Genomic DNA, 20634 nt, shown 5'->3' with positions numbered 1-20634 from the left:
AGAGGATATGAAAGAGATCTGTAAAATCATAAAGGTTATTTATCTTTTCGAATAGGACTAGGGGACACTCCATTGAACTAACTGGTAGCAGATTTAAAACAAGCTGGAGAAAGTGTTTTTTCACTCAATGCACAATGTAGCTGAGGAATTTGATGCTGGAGGGTGTGGTGAAGGCATCTAGCAGAGCGGAGTTTAAAAGGAGTGTGGCCAAGTTCCTGGAGGAAAACTCCATAAACCGTTATTAGCCAGGTAGACATGGGGAAAGCCAGCGCTGATCCCTGGGAGTGAGCGACAATGAGATGGATGTGCCAAGGACTTCCTAATGGCCTGGACTGGCCACTGCTGGAGACAGGATACTGGGCGCCATAGAACTTTGATTTGATCCAGCGAGGTCATTTTGAGGCCATCTAAAGATCCTTCTATCCCAGAATCTTTCTGATCTCCACCGGGCCGATACAGTACAGTGCACTCCGGCGGAGCGCACTGTTAACCCACGATTGGACGAGCGTTTTCCACGCGCTAGCGGTACCCCTTATTCAGTAAGGGGTCGAAAATGCGCGTCCAACCCCCCTGAACCTAATAGCACCCGCAACATGCAAATGCACGTTGATGGCCCTATTAGGTATTCTGGCACGATTGCAGTAAAAATTGCTTTTCTGTGCACCCTCCGACTTAATATCATGGCGATATTAAGTCGGAGGTCCCGAAAGTTACAAAAAGTTAAAAAATAAAAATTTGAAGTCGGCCCTCGGGTTGAAAACTGGACGCTCAATTTTGCCGGCGTCCGGTTTCCGAGCCCGTGGCTGTCAGCGGGTTTGAGAACCAGCGCCGGCAAAATTGAGCATCGGCTGTCAAACCCGCTGACAGCCGCCGCTCCTGTTCAAAAAGAGACGCTAGGGACGCTTCTTTTTACCTGTTTTTACTGCCGACCTAATTTGAATAGAGAATCGCACGCACAGGAGAGTGGCCTGTGTGCACGCTGGGAGAGCGGTCGTTTGCCCGCTCTCCCGCGGACTTTACTGTATTGGCCCGCAAGTGATCTGTACACTGTCTAGGACGCTCTTCTTTGCTTGTGTTCAAAGATAGGCAAATAACCTTTGATCCAACTTCAAATTCAGTTCTTGATTTCCAAAAACATTTAGTAGAACAATGAATAACATAAGACTTGATGTGATGCGATGGAGTCAAGAGTAACTGCACAGAGTCTCTGGAACTGTCACAGCTGTGATGAATTTCTCTGGATGTTTTAGGTGAATTTATAATGAATTGAGCTGGTAAAAAAACAATGCTTTCCAGGAGTTTTGTGAAAGAGAAATAGAAGCTGCTGCTGCTGCCTTAACTGAGAGCCTTTTCCAAACTGTACAAATCCCTCCTGAGGTTCAGAACTGTCCCTGGGTGCCTAAGGGTCAAAGGGAGAATCACACACCGAGTAAGGAAACGCAAAACAGGCAGTGTACACTGAGGAAACTCAGAACAGGCAAACAGCAGCTCTAATGACCTGTCAGAGCAGAGAAACTAAGATAAAATAAGATAAGATTTAATTTCAGACAAAAGGCGCTGTTACAGAGGGGCAGCCCACTACCATCGGGCACTTAAAGAAAACTACATCTTGTGAGAAAAAGACACAAAAAAATAGTAAAAATGAACTGAGATGTTAAAAGAGAAAATCAGCGATGTGAAGACTCGCCCCCCCCCCGATGTCATGACGACCAGCCAGCGGCGACCCGATTAACGTCGCGATTACACCAGGCGTTGCGTGCCGGGCGTGACAAAGGGGTTTTCCCCTTTGTGCTCCCCTTCATGCTAACCTTTGTGCTCCTTCTAATATAATTATATTTATGTTTATGTTAATAATTTAACTTTTATTAATGTTATTTAGCTTTTTGCTTTGTTTAAAATTATTTCATTATTGACGTTTAAATGTATTAGACTAAGGAATTTTACTTCCTGCTCATTCTGTTTCATTGTAAACCGGTTTGATATGCATTTTATGCAGGAAAATCGGTATAAAAAAACTTTAAATAAATAAATAAATAAATAAACAAACATACAACAACAAGATTCAGGGTGGCAGTGCAATAAGGAAAGCTTATTAAGCATCCCGGGCAGACAGAACAAGCTTTGTGTCTCCACTGCGTGTTGAGGGAAGGCCAGGAGCAGCTCTGTTGACCAGAAATGGAGATTGCTCAAGCGACTTTCACTCAATACCCAAACGGCCCCGGTGAAATGTATGGTCTGCTCGGAGCCGGGCAGCCAGAAAGCGCCAGTCTCACAGACACTAAACAACGTGGAAAATCGGAAAAACTGTGGAAGGTGCAGAGCTGGCTCCAGCAAAGCGGAAATGCTCCAGCCACGTGAGTGCAGTGAGAGCACCCAGGCAGCACGGGCTCCAGCCATCGCTGCGTTCACAGCAGAAAGGACTTACTATGACCTTAACCAGGAATAAATGGGGCTGACAGGGCAAGGGCTTTGACACGGCGCTCCGCCTCCCCGAAACGATACCCATACAAATTTTGTGTTTTCTGCACTGGAAAATGAAAATGTGTTTTCTGACAGGAGAGGAGGTAGCCAACGAACACAAGAAGCCCCGAAGTGCTTTCAGAGGGCTTCAGACCAGAAGGCCCCTGCGGGGTGACCTTTATCAAAGGCATTAAGTTGGGGACACATTTTGAGGGACGGACAAAATCCCCCAGATTGGTCAGGGTACGTACGGGAGTGGGGACTGCAGCGCTCCGGTTATGGAAGAGAGCAGAACTGATGGTGAAGGCATCTAGCAGGTTCTTATGGCCTGGATTGGCCTCTGTTGGAAACAGGATGCTGGGCTTGATGGACCCTTGGTCTGACCCAGTATGGCATGTTCTTATGTTCTTATGTTGGTCAAAGCCATGGGGCTGGCTGATGCGCATGTGAGGATACCCAGGGAGGTCAGAGAGGTGCCAGCGGCTCTACTGAAGGAGCTCATCCAAGGCTGGGGTCGGCAGAGGCGCAGGCCCCAGGGGTGCCCAAAAAAAAGGGGGTCCCCTCCCTAACCTCCATCCCTTCTCCTGCCTCCAGCCCGGACTTGTTCCCGAGATCCTTGGAGAGGGGGGGGGGGGGGTGGTGCTGCGGGACTGGAGAAGGGGCAGCCGGGGACCCGCCTCACAAAAAATGGAAACTGCGTGAGGCCGGTTACAGCCGTAGCTCAGCAGTGAGAAATCGAACGAAGGCTCTGCCGAAGCGACGGACAGTGGACGCAGGACCGGACAGCGTCGGCGTGGTTTTTACCACGGGAGGATCGGGCCAGACAAATCTCATCCATTTTTTTTTTTTTTGCCGTTCGGTGGCCAGAGAATTAGACGAAGGGTGCGGGATGGGTAACGGTTTTCTTGGGATTTCAGCGAAGTCGCAACCCCAGGAGGCCTAGGAATGAAATCAGCAGCCTGGCGGTGGCTCGGGAAGGTGACGGCGGGCGGCGGGAAACGGAAGTCGCTCTGAGGAGAGATGCGCGGTGAGTGGAGCGCCTCGGGGATCGCTTCTGGTGACCGGTTCTGTTCAATATCTTCCCGAGTGCTGTCGTGGCGGGATCACAAGGAAACGTCTGCCTTTTTTTTTTTTTTGCAGAGGATGGTAAAACGTGAACAGGGAGAGAGAGAGTGAGAGAGATAGAGACGGGGCCCCTGTGGCCCCTCGTGTGGAACTTTCCGGAGGCGGGAGGGCCCAGGAGTGGGGAAGCAGAGCTGGAGCGGATAAAGGGAGCTCAGCTCAGTGCAGCTGGGACCACAGTGAGAGGAGGAGGAGGCCCCCCTCAGCCGATGGGGACAGAAACCCCAGTCTGAGATGACGCCCGGGACTCTCTGGGGACCTGAAGGACGGCAGGAGCCTCCGTGGGAGAAAGGAGCTTGGATTGGGAGAATGGGTGACTAACAAGTGAGACGTGAAAGCGCGGATACGCTGAACGCTGTTCCTTCAACATTTGCTGACTTTGCACTCTTTCATTTTTCTTTCTGCTGTTTGGAGCGCGGTTTTACGGGTGGGCTGAGGTTTTGGGTGGGTGCATTTTGCTGATCCCCAGCGGAGGCTGCAGGCGGGTATCTTCCACCCCTGGGAAGGGGCGGGGAGGGGGCTACCTAAGGAAGCTTGAAGAGTGGTCAAAGGCTTGGCGCGTCAGATTCAGCGCCAAACACTGCAGAGTCCTGCATTCGGGGTGCAGATGTCCAAAGGAGAGCGGGGGCGAGGGACTGATGTGCACGAACCAGGTGAGGGAAAGACAGGAAGAAAGGAGGAGAGAAGCAGAGGAAAAAAAGAGAAAATGGAAAGGAGAACTAGGAAATGAAATTAGAACTCAGGAAGTGGAAAGCAGAGAATGGACCAAGGAGAAAAAACCTAAATAACCAAGGAAGAGAAAAAACACATTTTATCTCAGTTTAGGTATTAGAATATGACTGCTAATGTACTAAATTATGTTCTATTCTCAGCAGCAGGGGGTGCAGCAAAATCCTGCCAGTACAAGGCCAAGAGGGACGCTGTGCCAAAGCCACTACCAAAGAATGGAGCACAGTGCTGGAGCCTCTGCCACTATAGGAGGGAGCACAGTGCTGGAGCCACTGCCACTATAGGAGGGAACACAGTGCTGGAGCCTCTGCCACTATAGGAGGGAGCACAGTGCTGGAGCCACTGCCACTATAGGAGGGAGCACAGTGCTGGAGCCTCTGCCACTAAAGGAGGGAGCACAGTGCTGGAGCCTCTGCCACTAAAGGAGGGAGCACAGTGCTGGAGCCTCTGCCACTATAGGAGGGAGCACAGTGCTGGAGCCTCTGCCACTATAGGAGGGAGCACAGTGCTGGAGCCACTGCCACTATAGGAGGGAGCACAGTGCTGGAGCCTCTGCCACTAAAGGAGGGAGCACAGTGCTGGAGCCACTGCCACTATAGGAGGGAGCACAGTGCTGGAGCCTCTGCCACTAAAGGAGGGAGCACAGTGCTGGAGCCACTGCCACTATAGGAGGGAGCACAGTGCTGGAGCCACTGCCACTATAGGAGGGAGCAATGTGCTGGAGCCACTGCCACTGAAGGAGGGAGCACAGTGCTGGAGCCACTGCCACTATAGGAGGGAGCAATGTGCTGGAGCCACTGCCACCGAAGGAAGGAGCACAGTGCTGGAGCCACTGCCACTATAGGAGGGAGCACAATGCTGGAGCCACTGCCACCGAAGGAAGGAACACAGTGCTGGAGCCACTGCCACTATAGGAGGGAGCAATGTGCTGGAGCCACTGCCACCTTAAGAGGGAGCAATGTACGGGAGCCACTGCCCCCGAAGGAGGGAACACAGTGCTGGAGCCACTGCCACTATAGGAGGGAACACAGTGCTGGAGCCACTGCCACCGAAGGAGGGAGCACAGTGCTGGAGCCACTGCCACTATAGGAGGGAACACAATGCTGGAGTCACTGCCACTATAGGAGGGAACCCAATGCTGGAGCCACTGCCACCTTAAGAGGGAGCAATGTACGGAAGCCACTGCCACCGAAGGAGGGAACACAATGCTGGAGTCACTGCCACTATAGGAGGGAACACAGTGCTGGAGTCACTGCCACTGTAGGAGGGAACACAGTGGTGGAGCCTCTGCCACTGTAGGAGGGAACACACTGCTGGAGTCACTGCCACTATAGGAGGGAACACAATGCTGGAGCCACTGCCACTATAGGAGGGAACACAGTGCTGGAGCCTCTGCCACTATAGGAGGGAACACAGTGCTGGAGTCACTGCCACTATAGGAGGGAACACAATGCTGGAGCCACTGCCACTATAGGAGGGAACACAATGCTGGAGCCACTACCACCGAAGGAGGGAACACAATGCTGGAGCTACTGCCACTATAGGAGGGAACACAGTGCTGGAGTCACTGCCACTATAGGAGGGAGCAATGTGCTGGAGTCACTGCCACTATAGGAGGGAACACAATGCTGGAGCCACTGCCACTATAGGAGGGAGCAATGTGCTGGAGCCACTGCCACCTAAGGAAGGAACACAATGTTGGAGCCACTGCCACTATAGGAGGGAACACAGTGCTTTAGTCACTGCCACTATAGGAGGGAGCAATGTGCTGGAGTCACTGCCACCGAAGGAGGGAACACAATGCTGGAGCCACTGCCACTATAGGAGGGAGCAATGTGCTGGAGTCACTGCCACTATAGGAGGGAACACAGTGCTGGAGCCACTGCCACTATAGGAGGGAGCAATGTGCTGGAGCCACTGCCACCGAAGGAGGGAACACAATGCTGGAGCCACTGCCACTATAGGAGGGAGCAATGTGCTGGAGCCACTGCCACCGAAGGAGGGAACACAATGCTGGAGCCACTGCAACTATAGGAGGGAACACAGTGCTGGAGTCACTGCCACTATAAGAGGGAGCAATGTGCTGGAGTCACTGCCACTATAGCAGGGAGCAATGTGCTGGAGCCACTGCCACCTTAAGAGGGAGCAATGTGCAGGAGCCAATGCTACCGTGGGAGGAAAACAGTGCTGGAGTCAATTTCACTGTAGGAGGGAGCGATGCACTGGAGCCACTGTCACTGCAGGAGGGAGCAATGTGTGGGAGCCACTGTCACCACAGAAGCTGCACTGGAGCCATCGCACTGGAGCCGCTGCCACCACAGGAGGGAGAGCTGTGCTGGAGCCACTGCCACCATAGGAAGAATCAATGTGCTGGAGCCATTGCCACCATAGGAGGGAGCAATGTGCTTGAGTTGCTGCCAATAGGCGAGTTGGGTGAGGGAGGTGCATGACTGAGGGTTTATCTAGGGTGCCCAGTACTCTTGCACCGGCCTTGTCTATTCTGCCTGTAATTTTTGTGTGCAACCCCCTGACGGGGTCCATAAAATGATGGCAGGGTGTTTTTCTGTTAGGTAAGAGTGGTGGGTTCTTGAGTTTGGTCATCCAGATGGTGACACGGACCTTAAAGCAACAGCAGGATTAGTGGTGACGCCAATCTTCTCTTGTACTGACCGGAGAGGGAGGGGAACCATCAGCTCCCCTGCTGTGCCTCACCCCAGGGGGCTGGATCTGGATCTCACCCAGCCCTGCGGCCACGTCCTCCTGCCACTCGCTCAGTCTCTACTTGCAAACCATTCACCTTTTGTTCACTGGAATTGTATTAAATTTTCAATGTCACCACACACCTGTCCATACACCCAAAACTTTGAGTATCCAACAGTTCAGCATATACAGGCACAATATTCAAAATAACCCCCATCAGGACAATGCCCTTCCCCCATCCGATACCCCCCACCCAACCTATCCTACCCTTCTACCCTGTAACCCCTTCCCTTCCGTCCCACCTTACCTCATGCAATCCTGGGGGTTTGGCAAGGAACATAAGAACATGCCATACTGGGTCAGACCAAGGGTCCATCAAGCCCAGCATCCTGTTTCCAACAGTGGCCAAACCAGGCCACAAGAACCTGGCAAGTACCCAAAAACTAAGTCTATTCCATGTAACCATTGCTAATGGCAGTGGCTATTCTCTAAGTGAACTTAATAGCAGGTAATGGACTTCTCCTCCAAGAACTTATCCAATCCTTTTTTAAACCCAGCTATACTAACTGCACTAACCACATCCTCTGGCAACAAATTCCAGAGTTTAATTGTGCGTTGAGTAAAAAAGAACTTTCTCCGATTAATCTTAAATGTGCCCCATGCTAACTTCATGGAGTGCCCCCTAGTCTTTCTACTATCCGAAAGAGTAAATAACCAATTCACATCTACCCGTTCTAGACCTCTCATGATTTTAAACACCTCTATCATATCCCCCCTCAGCCGTCTCTTCTCCAAGCTGAAAAGTCCTAACCTCTTTAGTCTTTCCTCATAGGGGAGCTGTTCCATCCTCCTTATCATTTTGGTTGCCCTTCTCTGTTCAGCTCTAGCATTTCCTTCACCTCACTCCCTACCCTCCAAAAATCGCACACCAGGCTCCCATACCCTCATCTTTTCTGTTTTCCCTTCTCCATCTCCGGCACTGCACGGCCCTCCCTCACACACACAATACTGGAGCACGGTAAGACGCCCCCTCCGGCAGTCTCTTGGCAGATTTCCTCACGCCGTCTAACGGGGGTTTGCACTCCTGCTCCTCTACGTCACCCCCCAAGCTTTAGGTCCTCTGATCTCCTAAGGTCTAACCTGCCCCTTCCCACTGCCTTCAAGGCTGGACCTTTACTTCCCCTCTCAGGTGCGAGTGCCCCGTGGCACAGCGGCGATTCCTGTAAACTCATCCCACGCGCCGAAGCCGGGAGCCACGCTGGCACGGGGGTCATAGTCCCACCTTTTAAAGGGAGGCCAGCGCTCCTGCTTCAGCCACTCCAGCGTGCGCCCTCTCTCCTCGTCCGTCGCCCCATAGCCGGGGAGCTCCGGCTCCTCTCCCGGCGGCCTGGAGGGGTCTCGGAGGAAGCGGTCCAGCTCGCTCAGCTTTCCCAGCAGCGGATCGTAGCGCAGTCTGACGGGGAAGGCCTAAGAGAGAAAGGAAGAGTCAGCCACGCCCGGCTGCAGGAGGGGCAACCGTGGCTTCCTAGGTTCAGCCCAGTCCAGTCCTGGTTTTCTAACTCCAAGCAGGGCGCACTCTGGGGCTCAGTGCCCTGCTTCACACCCACATCATCAAGCAATTTGAGTCCAGTTCTGCTTTTCTGGCCTACTTTGGAGCACGAATTTGGAGCATAACAATATTTGTAACAAGGATAGTCAGTTCGACAGATCTGCGGCTCCAAACAGGCAGACAAAGCACCAGCAGGCCTAAGGCAGTCAACAAAGCAATGCCTTACTGCATGTAGCCCCCCTCCCCTAAATACTCTGTGCTCCCTCATGGTCTGGTCTGGCTCCTTCAAATGCCAGACTGACATATTTACCCGGCGAGGGGAGAATATGAGAGGGGGCAGGCTGCTTCTTGTAGTATGATCTTAATCTATTATAATAATAATACTCCAGAAAATGCAAGAGGCTGCAGTGCCAGCAGTGGTCACAAGGTGTCACTATCGGACTCGGTTTCATTTCAGGGAGAAGCCAAGGATGGGAGGGAAGCAGGACAAAGGGCTTAGAGGAGAGAAGGAAGAAGGCCAGAGACAGATGGGGAGAGGGAAGAAAGGCAGAGAGGAACAAAACAGGCAGGGGAAAACCCCCAAAGAGGCAGAAAGAAGAGAGGAGAAGGACTGAGGGGCACAAGGAGAGAAAACAGGGCACAGAAAAGAAAGGGAGAGGGTCAGGAGAAGAGGAGGAAAGAGGAAGGGAGGGAAAATGGACAGAGGGGAACAGAGATGGCACAGGAAGCAAAGAAGAGAGGCACCAAGGGCACTGGGGTCAATGAAAAGCTGCCACTGAGGGGAGAAAGATGGGAGAAAGGAAGGAACAGTAAAGGGTTAGGGGAGAGGGCAAAGGAGAATGTATCATTGATGCAGTGAGAGGGGAGAGAAGAAGTGACCATTAATGAGGAGAGAAGGGAGGTACCATTGATGAGGTAAGAGAGGGGAAGATAAATTGATGAGGTGAGAGGGGAAGGTACCATTGATGAGACGGGAGAGGGGAAGGTAGTATTGATTAGATGAGAGGGGGGAGAGGAAGGTGGCAATGACAGGGTGATGAGAGGGAAAGGAACCACTCATGGGGCTGGAGGGAGGACAAGTGAAAGTAGCACTGACAAGGCAAGGGGAAGAGAGATGGTAGCATTAACAGGTGGAGGGACGCAGGGAAGGTAGCCCTGATGAGTCATGGAGGGGGGATAAGGGAAGGTAGGACTGAAGAGGCATGAGGCATGGTAGGGAGATAAGGGAAGATAGGACTGATGAATCATGGTAGGGGGATAAGGGAAGGCAGGGTTGGTGAGTCATGGTAGGGGATAAGGGAAGATAGGACTGATGAGTCATGGTAGGGGGCAAGGGAAGGTAGGACTGATGAGTCATGGTAGGGGGATAAGGGAAGATAGGACTGATGAGTCATGGCAGGGGATAAGGGAAGATAGGACTGATGAGTCATGGTAGGGGATAAGGGAAGATAGGACTGATGAGTCATGGCAGGGGATAAGGGAAGATAGGACTGATGAGTCATGGCAGGGGATAAGGGAAGATAGGACTGATGAATCATGGTAGGGGGATAAGGGAAGATAGGACTGATGAGTCATGGTAGGGGGATAAGGGAAGGTAGGACTGATGAGTCATGGTAGGGGATAAGGGAAGATAGGACTGATGAGTCATGGCAGGGGATAAGGGAAGATAGGACTGATGAATCATGGTAGGGGGATAAGGGAAGATAGAACTGATGAGTCATGGTAGGGGATAAGGGAAGATAGGACTGATGAATCATGGTAGGGGGCAAGGGAAGGTAGGACTGATGAATCATGGTAGGGGGATAAGGGAAGGCAGGGTTGGTGAGTCATGGTAGGGGGCAAGGGAAGGTAGGACTGATGAATCATGGTAGGGGATAAGGGAAGATAGGACTGATGAGTCATGGTAGGGGATAAGGGAAGATAGGACTGATGAGGCATGGTAGGGGATAAGGGAAGGTAGGACTGATGAGTCATGGTAGGGGGATAAGGGAAGATAGGACTGATGAGTCATGGTAGGGGATAAGGGAAAGATAGAACTGATGAGTCATGGTAGGGGATAAGGGAAGGTAGGACTGATGAGTCATGGTAGGGGGATAAGGGAAGATAGGACTGATGAGTCATGGTAGGGGATAAGGGAAGGTAGGACTGATGAGTCATGGTAGGGGGATAAGGGAAGATAGGACTGATGAGGCATGGTAGGGGATAAGGGAAGATAGGACTGATGAGTCATGGTAGGGGATAAGGGAAGGTAGGACTGATGAGTCATGGTAGGGGGATAAGGGAAGATAGGACTGATGAGTCATGGTAGGGGATAAGGGAAGATAGGACTGATGAGGCATGGTAGGGGATAAGGGAAGGTAGGACTGATGAGGCAAGGTAGGGGGATAAGGTAAGATAGGACTGATGAGTCATGGTAGGGGATAAGGGAAGGTAGGACTGATGAGGCATGGTAGGGGGATAAGGGAAGGTAGGACTGATGAGTCATGGTAGGGGATAAGGGAAGATAGGACTGATGAGTCATGGTAGGGGATAAGGGAAGGTAGGACTGATGAGGCATGGTAGGGGGATAAGGGAAGGTAGGACTGATGAGTCATGGTAGGGGATAAGGGAAGATAGGACTGATGAGTCATGGTAGGGGATAAGGGAAGATAGGACTGATGAGGGATGGTAGGGGATAAGGGAAGATAGGACTGATGAGTCATGGTAGGGGATAAGGGAAGGTAGGACTGATGAGTCATGGTAGGGGGATAAGGGAAGATAGGACTGATGAGTCATGGTAGGGGATAAGGGAAGATAGGACTGATGAGGCATGGTAGGGGATAAGGGAAGGTAGGACTGATGAGGCATGGTAGGGGGATAAGGTAAGATAGGACTGATGAGGCATGGTAGGGGATAAGGGAAGATAGGACTGATGAGTCATGGTAGGGGATAAGGGAAGGTAGGACTGATGAGTCATGGCAGGGGATAAGGGAAGATAGGACTGATGAGTCATGGCAGGGGATAAGGGAAGGTAGGACTGATGAGGCATGGTAGGGGGATAAGGGAAGGTAGGACTGATGAGGCATGGTAGGGGGATAAGGGAAGGTAGGACTGATGAATCATGGTAGGGGATAAGGGAAGATAGGACTGATGAATCATGGTAGGGGATAAGGGAAGATAGGACTGATGAGTCATGGTAGGGGATAAGGGAAGATAGGACTGATGAATCATGGTAGGGGGATAAGGGAAGATAGGACTGATGAGTCATGGTAGGGGATAAGGGAAGGTAGGACTGATGAGTCATGGTAGGGGATAAGGGAAGATAGGACTGATGAGTCATGGTAGGGGATAAGGGAAGATAGGACTGATGAATCATGGTAGGGGATAAGGGAAGATAGGACTGATGAATCATGGTAGGGGATAAGGGAAGATAGGACTGATGAGTCATGGTAGGGGATAAGGGAAGATAGGACTGATGAATCATGGTAGGGGGATAAGGGAAGATAGGACTGATGAGTCATGGTAGGGGATAAGGGAAGGTAGGACTGATGAGTCATGGTAGGGGGATAAGGGAAGATAGGACTGATGAGTCATGGTAGGGGATAAGGGAAGATAGGACTGATGAGGCATGGTAGGGGATAAGGGAAGGTAGGACTGATGAGTCATGGTAGGGGGATAAGGGAAGATAGGACTGATGAGTCATGGTAGGGGATAAGGGAAGATAGGACTGATGAGGCATGGTAGGGGATAAGGGAAGATAGAACTGATGAGTCATGGTAGGGGATAAGGGAAGGTAGGACTGATGAGTCATGGTAGGGGGATAAGGGAAGATAGGACTGATGAGTCATGGTAGGGGATAAGGGAAGGTAGGACTGATGAGTCATGGTAGGGGGATAAGGGAAGATAGGACTGATGAGGCATGGTAGGGGATAAGGGAAGATAGGACTGATGAGTCATGGTAGGGGATAAGGGAAGGTAGGACTGATGAGTCATGGTAGGGGGATAAGGGAAGATAGGACTGATGAGTCATGGTAGGGGATAAGGGAAGATAGGACTGATGAGGCATGGTAGGGGATAAGGGAAGGTAGGACTGATGAGGCATGGTAGGGGGATAAGGTAAGATAGGACTGATGAGGCATGTAGGGGATAAGGGAAGGTAGGACTGATGAGTCATGGTAGGGGATAAGGGAAGGTAGGACTGATGAGGCATGGTAGGGGGATAAGGGAAGGTAGGACTGATGAGTCATGGTAGGGGATAAGGGAAGGCAGGGTGGGTGAGTCATGGCAGGGGATAAGGGAAGATAGGGTTGGTGAGTCATGGTAGGGGATAAGGGAAGATAGGGTTGGTGAGTCATGGTAGGGGATAAGGGAAGATAGGACTGATGAGGCATGGTAGGGGGATAAGGGAAGGTAGGACTGAGGAGTCATGGTAGGGGGATAAGGGAAGATAGGGTGGGTGAGTCATGGTAGGGGATAAGGGAAGATAGGGTTGGTGAGTCATGGTAGGGGGATAAGGGAAGGTAGGACTGATGAGGCATGGTAGGGGGATAAGGGAAGGTAGGACTGATGAGGCATGGTAGGGGGATAAGGGAAGGTAGGACTGATGAGGCATGGTAGGGGGATAAGGGAAGGTAGGACTGATGAGTCATGGTAGGGGATAAGGGAAGATAGGGTTGGTGAGTCATGGTAGGGGGATAAGGGAAGGTAGGACTGATGAGTCATGGTAGGGGTATAAGAGAAGGTAGGACTGATGAGTCATGGTAGGGGATTAGGGAAGATAGGACTGATGAGGCATGGTAGGGGTATAAGAGAAGGTAGGACTGATGAGTCATGATAGGGGGATAAGGGAAGATAGGACTGATGAGTCATGGTAGGGGATAAGGGAAGATAGGACTGATGAGTCATGGTAGGGGGATAAGGGAAGATAGGACTGATGAGTCATGGTAGGGGATAAGGGAAGATAGAACTGATGAGTCATGGTAGGGGATAAGGGAAGGTAGGACTGATGAGTCATGGTAGGGGGATAAGGGAAGATAGGACTGATGAGTCATGGTAGGGGATAAGGGAAGGTAGGACTGATGAGTCATGGTAGGGGGATAAGGGAAGATAGGACTGATGAGGCATGGTAGGGGATAAGGGAAGATAGGACTGATGAGTCATGGTAGGGGATAAGGGAAGGTAGGACTGATGAGTCATGGTAGGGGATAAGGGAAGATAGGACTGATGAGTCATGGTAGGGGTATAAGAGAAGGTAGGACTGATGAGTCATGATAGGGGGATAAGGGAAGATAGGACTGATGAGTCATGGTAGGGGATAAGGGAAGATAGGACTGATGAGTCATGGTAGGGGATAAGGGAAGATAGGACTGATGAGTCATGATAGGGGGATAAGGGAAGGTAGGGTGGGTGAGTCATGGTAGGGGATAAGGGAAGGTAGGACTGATGAGTCATGGTAGGGGGATAAGGGAAGATAGGACTGATGAGGCATGGTAGGGGATAAGGGAAGATAGGACTGATGAGTCATGGTAGGGGATAAGGGAAGATAGGACTGATGAGTCATGATAGGGGGATAAGGGAAGGTAGGGTGGGTGAGTCATGGTAGGGGTATAAGAGAAGGTAGGGGTGCTGATCAGCCTGTCAGGGACACAGCCCCCTTCCCTTCCTGAGTTACAATGTGTTTTCGATCTGTGCAGAATGCACATTTTACCCAGATTGTGCTTTTTAAACTCCCTATGTATTTGCATAAGATTATCTTACTGCCTTGGGATTGAAAAGCAATGTAATCTGAGCCTTACAAATGTGTGCTGAAATCCTTGAGAAGTGACAGGAGACAGCCCTAGCAGAATCCTGCATGCAGCAGATTCAGTCCCTTTAGCAAACCCCTGCTGGAGGCAAACAGCATTTATCCAGCTGTGGAAATTACTCCCAGACCCAAACATCTGCATTCTACCCTGTTATCCGGTGCATTCCTTGTTTCCTTCTGCAAACTGGAGTTAGATTGTGAGTATAACTGCTCCTGTGTCTACTACATTCCCTGCAGGGGGGAGGCTGCTCGAAGACACACTCCAGGCCTAAATCCCAGGTCATGCCAAAGCCCGCCAACCACGGAGTCCAATGACTCTCCCTGCAAGCTCTCAGAGGGTCTCCGAGCCTCAGTAAGCGGAGGAGAAGTCCTGAGTTCAGAAACTCCTTCAGCGCTGTTAACTTCTGTGGCAAAAGATCTGACGCTTCACTCTAGGAGTTGGAAGCAGATGTCAGGGAGAAGAGGGTCAGAGGCGGCAGCTTCGAGGGGAGATGCAAGAGAAGGAGGTCATGGCCGACTTACCGGAAGAGCAAGGAAGGCATTGAAATAGTCCAGGAAAAGGTCATTGAAGGTCAGAAGCTCCTCCAAATTGTCCTCCAGCACCTCAGCACCTGTCGCAAGAGCACCAGTTTGAAAGGTTTAATGGTGTGGCCTGCGGAGTCGCACAGCCTGCCCACTGTACTGTAACATCTCCTCGCCCCCTCTGTCACTAGTATCTGACCTACGACGTCCCCTACCACTAGAATATGGGAAATCTCCTCTTTCTTCCTGTTTTTTTTCTTATTAATTTGCATTTCTAAGGTTATCCAAGCTCTCATAATAGAAGTCGACGTGGCTCCATCATGCAGCCAGACCCCAGTACACTGCCACCAGCTTCTCATGGGTCTCCCGCCCAACCATCTTTCTCCACTGCAATCTGTGACTTGTCCCCCTTCAACCTCGCTGTGACCAGCTAACACCGCTTCCAAAGTCGCTGCACTCCCCATCGAGTTCAAGCTTCCCTTACTCACCCTGCAGCTCCTCATTACCTCTCCTCTCTTATCCCCCCCGCCCCATACCCTTCCTCGTGAGCTCCATTCATCGGGCGATTCGTGCTCGTCTCTGCCCTCTCCTCCACCACCAATGCCCAGCTCCGTGCTTTCCGCTCTGCTGTGCCGTGTGCATGCAATAGTTGTCCTGAGTCCATGCGTCGTGCCTCCCTCTCTGGGGCACCTTACACTCAGTCTGGACACACTCAGAGGAATGCCTTTCCATCCAATCTAGACACATTGGGTGGAAAGGCATTCCTGTTGTCAAATCCAGTCTCAAACCTCGCCTTGCTGAGGCTGCCTTTAAACACTTCTCTACGATAAATTCACTTCCCACAGACTCCCTGTTTGTCATGCATGTTTGTCTTGACTAGACTGTAAGCTCCATGAGGCAGGGACTGCCTCTTATGTTATCTGCACAGCGCTGCGTATGTCTACGTACTCTTTAGGAATGATAAATACTAGGAGTAATAACCCATGGCCCTCTATTCTTGTACCGGGAAAATGGGGCCTACTTAGAAAAGGCCACACTTTGAATTCAAAGCTTTATTGGCAAACTTTCCCCTCATGTTAACGACGAAAATAATTCATACCATTCTCCGGGCAAGCATTTCCCTGTACCAAGGAGTCAGCCTCTCTGTCTGAACGGGTTACTTTTATATGCAGATACTGTCCAGCGATAAATCAGCTGGCCCGGCCCCTGCCTAATGACTCTTGTGTCCAAGCAACACTATTTAATCGCCTGCCATCTGAAAGGTGACAATTTACAGCAGGAGCCATGGATGTGCGGGCGAGCAGCAGCAGGGTCTCCGCCAGCCTCTCCCCTGGGCAGGGGTCTCGCTGCTGCCTGCCTCGCCTCTCAGCCACCTTGCAGTGCATCGTCCCCGGGTCAGAAATCTGGAGGGGGAGGGCATGACAGGGGTCCCCAGGGCTGCGGCCACGCCGCGTCAGGTCTGCTAGAGAGCTGGACATTCGGATGCCTCTATAAGGAGGGGTGCAAAATCATCTTCTGCAGCACAGCTACCCTGGGTAGTGGGGCTGAAATTTACTGAGGGCTCTCGCCAAAGAAAAAGAATAGAAGACGTCGCCCGGCCCAGTACATTAAGTCCCCTTTGAGAGGACACCGGCTTAGCAGACACAACACCACGGCAGCTAAAAAGCAATTCTTCAACCACATTTATTGAATTGATTTATTTCCCAAGCATTTGTTACCTGCCCTTCCTACGTTCAGAGCGGGGTACAATATGGAACAAATACATACACTAGAGGGGAAGGAGAGCCAATGCAAGCTTTTAGGAGGAGGGCAGAGGCCAGCAGCGGGGGGTGAGGCCAGGTGTGCCAAGGTTCCCACAGTGACCATCGCTCACCTGTCATCGGGGGTGGATGTGCCCCAGCCATGCCTGGCTGGTTAGGGAGCGATCCGTACCCTCCCCCCCGAGGCGATCTCCTGAAATGGATTCCCTCCTGCGCCCCTAGCCGGTTTGGCTGCCGTCTGTCCCTCTGTGTGCAGTGGCTCAGCTTTTCTGGAGCGTTAGTTATTGACATATGGTGGTGGCTAAGCTACCAGAGAGGGCGAGGCACGAGGTTGCAAGCTTTCCAGCTCACAGGAACCCCCGGTCCTAGCAAGGAGAAGGCTCTGCGGCTGCCTGGGATGAAAATGCCGGTTCCCTGCTCAGAAACCCGAATATGACGGCAGCTAAGGACCTCCCCCCCCCCGGGCCTTCTCATCCACCCGCTCTCCCAGTCCCCTGCAGACGTGCGGGCTTCACCCCTCACCGTTGAGGACTCTCAGTGCTTGTGCTGCCTCAGGGAGATCCCCAGGCCCCGCCACCGGCAGGAGCAGGCCTTGAATCCTGGCTTCCCGGTTCCCAGATCATGACTCCTAAGCAGAGAAGAACCGGGGCTGGGGATACTGCACGGGGGAAGGGGGGGTGAGGGGAGCCTTGGGATCATTCTGCGGTGACACCCCAGAGCCAGACTCAGGGTACCCGGGTACCAGGAAGCAGAGGGAAGCGAGGTCTGTGGGCCCGGGCAAGGACAGTCACTGCAACGGCTGGGCTAGGACAGGGAAGATACTCCCAGCTACTTGTGCATGCAGGCTGACGGCGTCGTGCCCTGCGGATACAAGTCCCACTGAGCTGGAAGCCCAAAGCAGCAGGAGGAAAATAGCAAATCAAGAATAATAATAATAGTAATACAAAGCCAAGGGAAGACGTGAAGGCCATGCTTATACCTGAATTTTCTAGCCCTTTTCAGCTGTGACCCAGGTCAGACTGAGGTCATGTTTAAAAGGGTAGGACGTGCCAGGCCCATGCTTCACCTCGACCCCCCCCGTAAGCTAAAATGTTAAAATGTAAGCTCTCTGGGGTGGGTAATGAAATCAGAATAGTGCACACCTTTTGGTGCATGGTGCCAGAAGTGTGCACTATTCTGCTACACAATCACGTGTTAGCTGTCTGGGGTGGGTAATGAAATCAGAATAGTGCACACCTTTTGGTGCATGGTGCCAGAAGTGTGCACTATTCTGCTACACAATCACGTGTTAGCTGTCTGGGGTGGGTAATGAAATCAGAATAGTGCACACCTTATGGTGCATGGTGCCAGAAGTGTGCACTATTCTGCTACATAATCACGTGTTAGCTGTCTGGGGTGGGTAATGAAATCAGAATAGTGCACACCTTTTGGTGCATGGTGCCAGAAGTGTGCACTATTCTGCTACACAATCACGTGTTAGCTGTCTGGGGTGGGTCTGGGTCACAGGGTAAGCTCTGTGGGGTTGGGGTATAAAAGGTGGAATAGTACACACTTTCTGGTGCATGGTGCCAAAGTGCATGTTATTCCATTACACAGGTAAGCTCTTTCAGGTGGATCACTATGTCACGGAGCATATGAACCTCTGAACACTCTGTTAAACATCGACACTTTGTGAACCGTTGTGATGGCGAAACCGAATGAGGGGTTATAAAACTCGATAAATCCTGCCCCCAGACAGACAGAAGGACACACTGAAATGCTGCATCAAATGCAGCGCAGGTTTCGGATGTAGTCCGTAGAAGTCTCCCAGCAGCAGGTGGGCAGAGTTGGCTTCAGTGTCCCGGGGCCTGATTTACTAAGACTTTTGTTCTGTTCTGTGCCCATCCAGAAGTAAAGAAACCTTCTTTCCAAGGCAGGTGCATTCGCAGTCTGTGCATATGTGTGGATCCAGAAGAGAAGACCAACCATAGGGTCTTCATGTCCCCCTGACCTGCCCTGAACATTTCCTAGCGAGCTCATAAATATTCTTTTCTGTCGGAAAGTAGATTAATACATCAGTAAGTCAGACTCCCCGTGTACTACAAAACACATATGAATTTATATACATTGATATATATTTATGAAATTGCCCAAATTCTGGGGATTCTGTGCCTCTGATTCTCTACACACTCAGGAGGTAAATTTAGACAGAGAGCATGGCCTGACTGAAAACCTTCCTCCCCAGTGTGGTAAAACACCGGAGTCTGCCAGAGCACAGGTAATCTTAGCTGCATTAAAAGAAGGCATTCCTCTGGGCGTGTCTAGATTGGGTGGGAGGAATTCCTGAGAGTGTGACTAGACTGTGTGCGAGGTGTTCCTGTGACTGTGTGTAGATTGGGTGGAAGGGGCTCCTAGGGGCCTATCTAGATTGGCTGGGAGGTGTTCCTGTGAGTGTGTCAAGATTGAGTGAGAGGGGTTCCTGTAAGTGTGTCTAGATTGAGTGAGAGGGGTTCCTGTGAGTGTGTCTAGATTGAGAGGGGTTCCTGTGAGTGTGTCTAGATTGAGTGAGAGGGGTTCCTGTGAGTGTGTCTAGATTGGGTAGGAGATGCTCCTGTGAGTGTGTCTAGATTGAGTGAGAGGGGTTTCTGTAAGTGTGTCTAGATTGAGTGAGGGGGGTTCCTGTGAGTGTGTCTAGTTTGAGTGAGAGGAGTTCCTGTAAGTGTGTCTAGATTGAGTGAGGGGGTTCCTGTGAGTGTGTCTAGATTGAGAGGGGTTCCTGTGAGTGTGTCTAGATTGAGTGAGAGGGGTTCCTGTGAGTGTGTCTAGATTGGGTAGGAGATGCTCCTGTGAGTGTGTCTAGATTGAGTGAGAGGGGTTCCTGTAAGTGTGTCTAGATTGAGTGGGGATTCTTGTGAGTGTGTCTAGATTGAGTGAGGGGGGTTCCTGTGAGTGTGTCTAGTTTGAGTGAGAGGAGTTCCTGTAAGTGTGTCTAGATTGAGTGAGGGGGTTCCTGTGAGTGTGTCTAGATTGGGAGAAGGCGCTCTTGTGGGAAGGAGGTGTTCCTTGTGTGAGTGTTTAGATTAGGTGGGAGGCTTCCCTCTGAACATATTTAAATTTGGTAGGATGTGCTCTTGTGAGTATGTATAGCTTGGGTAGCAGAGGTTCATATGAGCTTCTTTAGATTGGTTGAGAAACTTCCCTTTGAGTGCATCTGGTCTGAATGGGAAGAATTCCTATGAGCGTGTCTAGATTGGGTTGGAGTTGCTCCTGTGAGTGTGTCAAGATTGATTGAGAGGGGTTCCTGTGAGTGTGTCTAGATTGGGTTGGAGTTGCTCCTGTGAGTGTGTCAAGATTGAGTGAGAGGGGTTCCTGTGAGTGTGTCTAGATTGGGTAGGAGATGCTCCTGTGAGTGTGTCTAGATTGAGTGAGAGGGGTTCCTGTAAGTGTGTCTAGATTGAGTGAGAGGGGTTCCTGTGAGTGTGTCTAGATTGGGTTGGAGTTGCTCCTGTAAGTGTGTCTAGATTGAGTGAGAGGGGTTCCTGTGAGTGTGTCTAGATTGAGTGAGAGGGGTTCCTGTGAGTGTGTCTAGATTGGGTTGGAGTTGCTCCTGTAAGTGTGTCTAGATTGAGTGAGAGGGGTTCCTGTGAGTGTGTCTAGATTGAGTGAGAGGGGTTCCTGTGAGTGTGTCTAGATTGGGTAGGAGATGCTCCTGTGAGTGTGTCTAGATTGAGTGAGAGGGGTTCCTGTGAGTGTGTCTAGATTGGGTAGGAGATGCTCCTGTGAGTGTGTCTAGATTGAGTGAGAGGGGTTCCTGTGAGTGTGTCTAGATTGGGTTAGAGTTGCTCCTGTAAGTGTGTCTAGATTGAGTGAGAGGGGTTCCTGTGAGTGTGTCTAGATTGGGTAGGAGATGCTCCTGTGAGTGTGTTTAGAATCAGTGATATAGGCAGGAGGAGTCTCTGATACTAGGTGCGTGAAGGTAAGAGTGAGCTTGATACACAGGATTGTCCATAAAAGGTAAAACTTTTATTCTT

The 20634-nt window shown here is 51.1% G+C and overlaps 1 protein-coding gene across 2 annotated transcripts in view; it reads right to left on the bottom strand.

Annotated features, from left to right (window-relative positions):
* The window catches only part of LOC115086687, a 137603-nt gene that overhangs the window by 84910 nt on the left and 32059 nt on the right, over positions 1-20634 (bottom strand). The window contains exons 1-3 of one of the 2 annotated variants that reach the window (XM_029592884.1): positions 16738-16862; positions 14865-14953; positions 8294-8478 (exon numbers count right to left, since the gene is read on the bottom strand). In XM_029592884.1, the coding sequence (XP_029448744.1) occupies positions 8294-8478; positions 14865-14953; positions 16738-16768 (305 nt within the window). In that variant the 5' untranslated portion in view covers positions 16769-16862. Of the gene's footprint in view, positions 1-8293; positions 8479-14864; positions 14954-16737; positions 16863-20634 lie in introns of those variants that run through there. The other variant, XM_029592886.1, reaches the window with a different exon arrangement.

The sequence above is a fragment of the Rhinatrema bivittatum genome, chromosome 3 (genome assembly GCF_901001135.1).
Source record: "Rhinatrema bivittatum chromosome 3, aRhiBiv1.1, whole genome shotgun sequence".
Lineage (NCBI taxonomy): Eukaryota > Metazoa > Chordata > Amphibia > Gymnophiona > Rhinatrematidae > Rhinatrema > Rhinatrema bivittatum.
This window is presented reverse-complemented; position numbering and strand designations above follow the sequence as displayed.